Below are 11,545 nucleotides of genomic sequence, written 5' to 3' on the forward strand. Positions count from 1 at the left end.
GATAAGACACAACTCAAACTTTAATTGCCTTTTCAAAAATTTTGGAGATGGATGACAGCAGGGATATAGGCCTATAGTTATTTACGCCTTTATTATTACCCTTTTTAAAGAGTGGAATCACTACTGCACATTTTAATTCATCCGGAAAAATTCCTGTTGTAACGCTAACATTAAAAATGTGTTTCAAAATACCTACCACATTAATTCCAATATGTTTAAGTACAGTATTTGGTATACCGTCATCGCCAGTAGAGTTTAAATTTTTTAAGGAATTTATTATTTTTAGTAGTTCAAACCCAGATATATGCTCAAAAAGGAAGCTACTTCTATTAGAATAACTCTCCGGTGCCGATAAACATTTGTATGAGAGAGGGACACTTTCACTTAATGTAGTGAAATGAGCGTTAAATTCATTCCCGACAGCTGTGGGTTCCACAATTTCAGTATTTCTTTTTCGCAGGGTAACTACGGCGGAACTTTCTCCTGAACCTCGGTTGATCAGACTGTTTATAACTTGCCATTCTTTTTTAGTATTGCCTTGTGAAGCGTATATCTTATTACGAAAATAAGAATCTCGCCGTAATCGAATCGCTTTGTTTGTTTCTTTGCAAAGTTTTACATACCGAGAACAAAGCTTGATATTTTTGGGATGCTTAATGCACTTCTTATTTAATTTATTTTTAAGGAATATTTTCTTCACGAGAGGACGATTAATCCAAGGTTTGAGATTTATATCACGATTTCTTATAGTAAAGGAATAGCTGCTGAAACACAAATGGGATTTTAATTTATTAATAAAAATCGTGTATGCTTTCGAAACGTCGCCTTCGTTATAAACTTTTTCCCACGTTTCATAACGTAATCTTTCATTTAAAATAGTATAATTTATTTTAGTTAAATGTGAAGGTAAACTTTTTTCTGAATTTTTTTTTTTTATGTAATTTATTTATCTGTGTACCTGTCATTGTGTGATCGGTAATAAGCAAATCAAAGTTTAAACCATAACAAAAGTTCTGTGGGAAATGCTTAAAGCGGCAGAAGACATGATCAATGCAAGTTTCAGAAGTTGGCCTGGTGGGTTGTTTGAAACACAAAGACAGTCCTTGATTAGCCATAGCAACAAGGTAATTATCCGAAAAGACAGAATAATGCATAATATCGACATTAAAATCACCAAGAACAACCAAATTTTCAGCGTCCTCATTCCTCAACAGAATTGAAAATTCTTCCAAAAACGTGCAAAAGGATTTTGAATGAAATCTATAAACGCATAAAAAACTCGTTTACAATCCATTAATAACGCAAGATATTTTTAAAACATCTGCACTTATTAAATTGTAATTTAAAAGAGTGCAGTCGTAAGCATCACGCACGAAAACTCCAACGCCTCCTGCTGCATAGGATTCATTTGTGTTTGCAGAAAAATTGTAACACGGTATTTTATATTGATCTTTTTCATAACCGTAGATCCATATTTCAGATAAAAAAATAAAATCTGGAAGGTTTGGAAAAACTTCAAGGTTACAAACTAGCAAGTCGAAATTTTGCCTTAAACTGCGTATATTTTGATGGACAACAAAAAAGGCATCTTTGGAAATTAAGGTGGGGTTATTAATAAGGCTGATATTGCTAAGGCTATCGTTATTAATAAGGTGATTTAGGATCATTTCAAATTTGACAGATCTTCAAAACTTCTTACAACGACAGCCCTATCATCATCAGCCTTTTTCATCATTATGTTGCAGTTGCTAACCCGCAGATACTTATACTTTTTTTTTCTTTTTTGTACACCCCGAGACTAAATAAAATGTCTAACAAAAGCCATGTAAATCCAAATTTTTCACTTTGTGCCAAAATTAGAAAAATTCAAAAAAGTTTCCCAACAACAATATTCTAGTTTTAAAAGTTACCATGCTCGATAATTTGTTTTATATGGAAGAAAATAACAACACGATCGGCAAAAAAATAAAAAATCAACACGAATTCTTAGCCTATAGTCCGGTCAAATTAGACCAAAAATAGGAGTGAAGTTACAAAAATTCTCACCCAGCAGAAAATTGGTAGGATTGTTTAAAACACCATCATAAATTAAATCTAGAAAGTCCTCATCGATCCGAAACCTGGAAAAAAGTTACTCGGGGTCAAAAGTCACAAAAACGGGGTTTTCGCGATTTTCAGCAAAACGGTAAGTTTATCATAAAATTAGTTTAGACAAAAATTGTAGATCAGATAATTATCTATAAAAAATGTTCAAATCCTTTTGCCCTAAGAGCCACCGTTTCCGAGATATAACAATTCAAAAAGTTGGAAGAGTTGTAATCGTCATAATATGCACACGTTTCCACGCTACCTTTGTTGTACTTATACATATTATGCCGATTACAACTCTTCCAACTTTTTGAATCGTTCTGATAGTTTTCGATAGTTATTAAAAACTATCAATACGCGAATAAACCTAATATTAGGTTAGCCTGTAAGCTACAAAGCTGCATACTTGTAATATTTCAAAAAATTATGAATACAAAGTTTGTTGTTTTGAAACTTTTTAATTTCTCTACAAAGTGTGAAATGTGGATTTATATGGTGTTAAGTATGGGTGAATTCCAAAACGTCAAAATACAAAGCATCAGTGTATTTTATTTCTAAACAGCACTTGGATAAAAGGTCTAATTTGGGCAACCTAGTTGAAAACTAGCATCTAACCTTGGTTGCGCACATTTGGAATTACAATCTACTGAGGTTTAGAAATAAAAGATATTGATGCTTTGTATTTTGATGTTTTGGAATGCAGCTATTATATAATTAACTACTTTAATATAAAATAATAATGAAAGTTAAACAAACAAAAGGAAAATAGTCAAAACTGGTCAAGATGTCGTGTCCGGCACCCTGAAATTGTGCATATGGAAACTGTGCATACGAAATAATGCGTATGAAAAAACCGAAATAATGCATACGAAAGAAACGAAATAATGCATATATGCACAGTTTCCGATATAATGCATGTGACAAAAACCGAAATAGTTCATACATGAAAACGAACTTCTTTCCTTACTAAGTTGAATTCTCTTTTCTGTGTCGCGGGAAAAGGGGCGGAAGTATTTTTGCGCAGAACTACTTTTTGCGAAGGCGGACTTCGGCCGCGCTTAAGGATTTTAACCCTTACGAAGTATAATTCTCCTTTCTGTGTTGCCGGAAAAGGGGGCGGAATTAGTTTTATGCAGAACTTCTTTCTAAATCCCGTTAAACTAACCATATGTTTCTTGCCAGTAGCTAAAAGGAAATTTTACCCGAGTTGAGCGTTCTTTTGTCCATCGTTTACAAAAAAACGCAGCTGTTGTATGTTTTCCTATTTTCTTGATCGTATGTTATTAGTTATTTTTAATGCATCCGTAGGTAAACTGTATTTCCGTACATGTATACATACCTACATACATACAGACATGTTAAACAATATACATAACTTATAATTACATTTTAAGCTAGCACTGTGTAAATAGTTATATGTGGCTTGGTAAGTTTAAATAAGTTATATAACTTAAGGCCCCGCCACATAGAAAATTTTTTGAAGTGAAACTTCCTTAGCGGCGGTTGGTTGGTTGGGAGTAGATTGGCAAATTCAACGGAAATTGCACACGGAAATGGTGCAACAGAAATGGTTGGGGCTGAAACAAGTGCTTCTTGTGGGTATGCATATGGTATTAATTTAACAAAAATTTGCTAATAGAAGGTTGAAGAACAACACCTAGAAAAAGACCAATACAAGAATAAAAGTAAAGGCGACTACGCACACAGATAAAGAAAAGGATAAAGGCAAAGATGAAAATAAAAACAAAAACAAAGATGCGTAAAGATAAAGGCAAAAATGAAGAAATTTAAACACTTTACTTATATATATAAGGGCAAAGATGAAGGGGAATATGTAGATGAAGAAAGTGCTAAACATAAAAGTCAAGACAAAGAGGAGGATGAGGATAACTATATATGTAAAGATGAAACTAGGGGAAGAAAGATTAAAGTAAAGGTAACTAAAGAGGAAAGGAAATAGAGAGAGACACAGAGACTCAATCTGGGATCTGTTTTGGGATTTAAGAGATTTTCGGGATTCTCGGGACTTATCGATAAAATAATCGATATCTTTATCGGTTTTGTTATCGATATTTTTATCGAAATTTTTATCCATATTGTTATCAATTTTGCTATCGATATTTTCGGAACGAAATACATAATAATCGATGTTTTTATCGATTTTGTTATCGATATTTTTATCAGTTTGTAATCGATTTTATAGTCAATATTTTTAACTATTTTGCTAGCGATGTTTTTTATCGATTTTGTTTCGATATTTTTATCGATTTTGTTATCGATATTTATCGATTTTGTTATCGATGTTTATTGATTTTTATCGATATTTATCGATTTATGTAGATTTTGTTTTATTTCCTTCTCCCCTTAAGGCAAAATTGGTAAGGTTAAAACAAAACTCGCGCTTTCAGAAAAAGGATTTTCTTCTAATTAATTTTTGAATTCATTAACCAAAATCCAAGAGTTTAGGGCTAACTATAATATGAATAAGCAAGCGTATGCAAACGTGCGAATACACATAAATCCTATTCTGAAACTATAATGTGCTTAACATCAAGTTTCGTCAAGTTTCGCCAAACGTCATTTGCTTAAGGAAAGTGCGATACTGATCGCACCCAAGAATGATAGAATACAAGATTGCGCCGATTGCAGCAGAATTCGTGAGAGTAATTTTAGCGTGACGTCATCGTAGAGTTGACAACTGAGAGCGGCGAGAATGAGGGCGACTAGTGATGTGCTGAATTGTCCCCAATACTCGGTACCCAATACTTAAAAAAGATTTCGGTATCCGATACCGATTATTTACATTAAATCCTCGCCATTATATGCATTTCAGGTTTAGAAAAAACTTTCATTACTAATTTCTATGATATCGGATAAAACACTTGAACTTATCGCCACAGAAAAATATTATTTTATCAGTTTTAACCGTAGTCGATCCAAGGTTCAAGAAAAATACTTTGACGGATGAAGAAGCCTTTCAGGGGAGAGATTCTGTAGCCAGTTAGCGACAAGTTTCGGATCGATATCGCACTTGTTGACTTAGAAATATTTGATATCAAACGTCGACAAAAACGATACCGATTCGAAAATTGTCGTTAACTGGTTACAGAATCTGTCCCAGGCCTACACAAATGATATCGTCCGATTCAGCTCGAACAAAAATGCTTCAAACAAGTAAGGGTTTCTCTGTATTATGGCATCGAACCGACATATATACATCTTTCATTTGAATCAGTAAAATATTATAGTTAAAAAAACTAAAAACACGCTTTTATTACAAAAAGAACTAAAAAGTATAAAATAATTTGTAGATATAGCGATTCCGTTTAAGAAGAATAGGAAGTTCCCTAACCTGATTTAATTTAACTGTTTTAAGATAGCTAAAAATATGATTAAAGTGATTGATCCGTAGTTATAGTCAAAATAAAGTGCACTGTAAAGTTAGTTGCAGCTTTTTGGCATAACTTTCAATGGGGTGTCTGTAAAAAAACTGCAACAAACTTTACAGTGCACTTTATTTTGACTATAACTACGGATCAATCACTTTAATCATATTTTTGTAATTTAAAACAGTTAAATTAAATCAGGTTAGGGAACTTCCTATTCTTCTTAAACGGAATCGCTATATCTACAAATTATTTTATACTTTTTAGTTCTTTTTGTAATAAAAGCGTGTTTTTAGTTTTTTTAACTATAATATTATTTTCTACTTTTTAGTCTTTTGAAATCTTGCAGTTAATATTATACTAAATTTGACTTAACAAACAAAATTTTCAATATATTTCAATTTAAATAGATAATACACCTATTCTGAATATAAACCAAATTTGAGCACAGATGCCGAATTTTTAATTATATAGACTCACGCGCCACATAACTGCCAAAATTTTTTGTGTAGTTATTTCTTTTCATGTAAGCAATATGCATTCTAAATGTGAACTTAATCGGATCATAAATACGGGTTTTCCAAATATCTCGACTCCTGCGCCACCTGTCGGCAAAATTTTTTGTGGATTTATTTATTTTCATATAAGTCATATATGTTCTAAATATGAACCACATCGGATCATAAATACGGGTTTTCCAAATATCTCGACTCCTGCGCCACCTATCGGCAAAATTTTTTTCGGATTAATTTCTTTTCATATACGTAATAAATGTTCTAAATACGAACCAAATCAGACCATAAATGCGGGTTTTACAAATATCTCGACTCCTGCGCCACCTAGCGATTAAAACATCTTTTAAATTGTATTGTCCTCGAGTTCTGAGCTAAGTTTGAAGTTTCAAGTCTGTAGCTCATCGGGAAGTTTGTTAAATATTGACTGCAAAGTTCCAGGACATACATACATACATACATACAAGTGAAGTTAAATAAAAGCTTGTAAAAAAGCTCTATTGGCTCTTACATTCGGGTTTTGTTAGGTGTTTTTTCCATATTTTTGGCCTATGTGCGCTTTTATTCGAAACCTAAATGTTTCGGTACCGAGTATCGAGAGTATTGGGTACTTAAAAGTATTGACTCAGCACATCACTACTGCTGTCTTCTCTACTATGACGTCGCCAAAACAGCTGATTCTGTCAAAATCACTGAGAATCAGCTGTTTGTCCTCGTACGTATGTATGTATATATGTAACACATGCAGTGTTGCCGCATTGTATTTTTTTTACCGAAATTGGTAATTTCTTTCTTTATTTATCATATTTGGTAATTTGGTAACTTATTTTTCAACTTGGTAACTTTTTCGTTTCAGTCCTACATGTAACACAGGTCAAAAGAGGTTCTGGTTCCACATTAGGAAGTGGGCCGTAAGCGTTTCCTTTTACAGAAACACCAGGTTATCCTGAAAGTTTCGCAAGGTGAACAGTTCTTCGGCGTTTCTAGGTTACTATAATTGTGTGATCTACAGCAAACTGCTTGATAGTGGCTATTGTTATATCTAAATAAATGTGGCAACACTGAACTCATGTAAGTAAAATATAGCCACCTAAAAGTCTACGCTACGTTGCTTATGCATTTGACAGAGTTTTCGTTCATTTTCTGAGTCAGTTACGGCAGCTTATTCATATTATAGTTAGCCCTTTTATGGTATTTTCCCGTGGATACAGATGTATGTTTTCCACTGCATTTTGAAATTAGTAATTTATTTTTTTTTATGAGAGAGAATACACCGTCTGAGTTTATCGGAGATCTAATTACTGCACGGTCATGATTCAATAATACAAGGTTAGATAATTATTGACAGCCGCGGTTTGACACTCCCTTACAAACGGTTGCATTTACGAAGAGTAGAGAAAGGCAAAGAATGCAATCCCTTGTTGCGAAAATGGTAGTAGAAACGTACGTAAACTAGGCAGTTAGTAGTGAAATTCCTTTTATAAATTCTAAAGTATTTGCAGGAGATCTGGCATTTTAAACGAAATATTAACGTAATATTTATATATCTACGTGAATTACGTCATTTATGTGCTATTTAGCTGTATAAAAACTGCAAAAAGACTCAACATTAAAATAATACTACTATGAGATTGATGTAAACATTCAATTTAAAAACAATTTATGTTTTCATCAATTAAATATGCTTCGTATGCATTTACAAATAAACATATTGCAAAAAAGCTTATACTTCTATTTCACACCAAAGCTACACTTTTTCCAAGTAAATTTGCAAAGACTTACTTGCCTATTTTCTCTTTGCTTACGCGCCATTTGCATTCGGAATGGCACGTTTCTAAGCATTAATCGAAACAAAATAACATGAAGGTATCAAGAATAGCCAACACTTATACAATGCAATTTCAGAGTTTTAATTTTAATACACAGTGAACCCCGCTTAAGTACCTAACCCGCTTAAGTAACCAACATTTTTGGGCGCCGTAATTTTTTTAATGTAATCTGAAGAAAATTCCTCTTTTAAGTACCTCCCGCTTATTTACCCAACCCGCCTAAGTACCTAAATTTTTCCTGTCCCATTTACCATTTTACTTATAATTTTCCCATTTTAAGTGCTCTTTTAAAATTCCTTAAAATATTTACATATTTTGAAATTCAGTGGCAGCGCTATACACCGTCGGTAAAAAATCTAAAAAATCAACGGTAATTTTTAGTCACTATAAACTTGCACATTATTACACTGAAATTGAATGGGCTATGAAACTGTATACATACTCAAAAACACTTCTGAGAAAAATTTTTTAAATTTTGATGATTTTTTTTAAGTGTTCTACAAAATCTTAAGCTTAGGTTTATATGGTATTTGTTAGGGAATGAACTGTATTTTAATTGATTGAAAAATCTTAAAAACTAATAAATACACATAAGTGGCAAACAATATCATATTGAATTTGGTCCCAAATGATATATCCAACTTAACAAGAAGATGTAACTACATCAATAATTATGTTATGTTATGTACCCCGATGCGGGTACTTAAGCGGGTTCTTTTAAGTACCCAACCCGCCTAAGTACCTCAAAAAACTAACATTTTTCGGGAGGTAATTAAGCGGCTTTCACTGTAATACCAAATACAACTAAAACTTTTTGGAGCTAAATAAGTGCTAGATAATTTTGAAACGAGCTAAAAAAGAGCCAGGAGCTTAAGCCCAATTTTTGGAGCTAAATAGAAAAGCAAAGAGCTATATCTAGCTCCAAAAGCACCAAAATGGCAACACTGACTATATATGTAATGCAAATAATTTTTTCAAAATATTAATTTTTTCGACTTTTTTATTGACTGGAAAAATATCATGATTATTTTTAAATGTAGTCAATTAGTGATCATTAGTAAAGCACAAACTATAGTTTTTAATCATTAAACAGTTTTTTTTTAACACGAACTAATTAATAACCATTAGGATTAATAATCATTATTTAACCGATCCGGATTGATTTTAATTTTCTTCGAGAATTAATGGGTTTAATTATGACGTGAAATGAAATGGGGCGCATAAATGGTTAAGGCCGGGCCTGTACGCTTATGTATTTTTGTACATATATTCATACATATTTATCAACTATACTCAACACTTCAACAAGAGTGGTATGGGTGTTCAATAAGCTGCGAAGTGTTGTCTTATCTCAGACTTTAAATTATCGTCAATTGTTAGACACAAAAATAAAAATTTCACAAACAAAACACAAAAAGTACTTACGTTACGAACTGGCACATTCGCGATTAGATCGAAATGTTGCCACAATTGTTGGCAGTACTCGAAACCAGAATTCTCAGCGGCCACTAGGAATATTTCCATCGCTTCAGTTAAACTAAGGTTCCCACCCAGTGTTAATTTGTCATTAGTAATTGCGTGCTGTTTTAGCTCAGAGACGGCGTTCACGTCAATATAATGCTTTAGCTCCAGCGAACGTCGATACACGCCATGAGCTGTATTGCCGGCGACCAACATGAACTCGTCGTTTCCTATTTTGGATAATGCATCAAACAGCTCAGAGAGTGATCGGGGCCAAAACCACTGCGTGCCGTCTGCGTAGACCAAAGAGGTTAGGGGCTTATGGCAGCTACCAGCACATTGCAATCCTGTCTTTGGACAACTGATAAATTCAAAATCTTCAATATCCCTACATTGCTCCGGTACGTCAATCGTACTATCAACGGCAAAGGATTTCATCGCATCTAATATCGGACGATAACCAGTGCAGCGACAAATGTTGCCGCCAAATGCATTCTCCACTTCCGCCATTGTCACTTTTCCACCCTTTGACTCAAGTAAGGCATACATATTCATAACAAAACCAGGCGAGCAGAAGCCACATTGGGTGCCGTTCATCTTGGCTAACCGTTTTTGAATGGGATGGTAGCCAATATGTTTATTCCCAATACCTTCATCTGTTATGATCTCCCAACCAGCGCAGGTGTTCAAAAGGGTTAAGCACTTTAAACAAGATAAATATGATTTTGAATAAGTACCCATGCATACATACATACGTATGTACTCGGTTTTGCAAACTTACTGAATTGACGCTCCATGTACGTGTTTCACCGCTAACGGGATGTTTACCCTTGACCGCACAAACGCAAGCACCACAACCGCCCTCTAAACACATGAATTTAGTTGCCGTTAGCTGTGCATGTTCTCGAATATAGGTATTCAATGTGATGTCGGGTGGAAAATTAGTCAAATTTACTAAAACTCAAAACACTTTAATTGCTATCCAATTACATATCCATATTTGTGTTATATTAGTTTATATTTACCAGTGTAGGGAGTGCCGTTGATAACAAATTCCGTGGTCATTTTGCTCCGATTTATATTTTTTAATTTAAAAAGGTTGAAAAACTATTTTTCTATTGCATATATACGTTCATATGTATGTGTGTAAATATGTGACACATTTGCTTTTAGAATTTTAATTTTTTAAATTGATTACCACACGTCTTAAGCACAAAGAAATCTATATTACATTCACCGACCTTAAATTGCGGACTTAACGGTTTGCCGTCTATCACTGTACTAAAAACTATTCGTTTCGACGTTTAGTCCAGTCCACTTCGATAGGTGTTAGTCCGATCATTAAAAGTTTAACTATTAAGGTGCTGCAGAGAGCAATGAATATGTATGCACATACATATGTATGTACGTATACATAGTGGTAATACCTTATTACAAGTGAGGCAGTCTGAAGCTGGTTGCTGCGGCTATAATTGCTGCAGCATTCGCTAAGCAACACGCAAGCCATTTCACGTTTCATTAAACGACATTTACACGCGTCCAGATAGCAAAATAATTCCGAAATAAATTAATGGGTCGATTATCGTTAGCAACCGAACTTCAGTTGCGTTGCCAGCTGCCGAAACGATATTATCGATGGCAACTCTCAACTCTCAACTGAAGTTGCCACAAAGTGTGCATCGTGGCAATTGCATTTTTGTGGTTGCTGTGCAGTTAAATATTCTAAGGGAATATTCGAGATAAAATTTAAAGTGAGTATAATTTATCATTAAATTTCTAATAATTTATGGACATATACATATATTTTCTAACTTATATAATGTTTCCTTATGTTTGTAGACGTCAAAATGGTGACAATTACAACGAAACAACAGGTTGAAGCGCTAATACAGAACGTGGAGATAAATCCATCAATTCCACCTGGTATGCGCGCTTTTGGAGAAACAAAGGCAACCACTGAAGGTATATGGAAAGATGTATCAGAAGAATTAAATAGCTACGGTCCGCAAACACGCACATCAAATGAATCTGTCGGTTAATCCGGAAGATGTCATCTTTGGCGGGGACTCGTCAGAAGTGTTTGAGCTAGTACAAAGTAGGCTGAGTTCCAAAATGTCAGTTGCAAAGCAACTATACAAAGTGACGCATTCCTAAATGCAAATGTGTAATTTTTGACGATGTGGCATGTCCCAAAATGTATCGTAAAAGTTATCGATGCGTATACAGAAAGCAAACTGCGACTCGCTAAGCTAATTGATACTTTGATGAC

General features: G+C 33.9%; 1 protein-coding gene across 1 annotated transcript in view; it reads right to left on the minus strand.

The window, feature by feature from the left end:
- LOC108358837 (indole-3-acetaldehyde oxidase-like) overlaps positions 1–10,853 on the minus strand; it is a 95,191-nt gene extending 84,338 nt beyond the window's left edge. The window contains exons 1-3 of the mRNA XM_017610329.1: positions 10,302–10,853; positions 10,058–10,230; positions 9,241–9,978 (exon numbers count right to left, since the gene is read on the minus strand). Of these exons, the coding sequence (XP_017465818.1) occupies positions 9,241–9,978; positions 10,058–10,230; positions 10,302–10,341 (951 nt within the window). The 5' untranslated portion in view covers positions 10,342–10,853. The remainder of the gene's footprint in view (positions 1–9,240; positions 9,979–10,057; positions 10,231–10,301) is intronic.
- Between the last annotated feature and the right edge of the window lie 692 nt (positions 10,854–11,545).

The sequence above is a fragment of the Rhagoletis zephyria genome, unplaced genomic scaffold (genome assembly GCF_001687245.7).
Source record: "Rhagoletis zephyria isolate East Lansing unplaced genomic scaffold, Rhagoletis_zephyria_1.1 Rzeph_scaffold_00302, whole genome shotgun sequence".
NCBI classification, from domain to species: Eukaryota; Metazoa; Arthropoda; class Insecta; order Diptera; family Tephritidae; genus Rhagoletis; species Rhagoletis zephyria.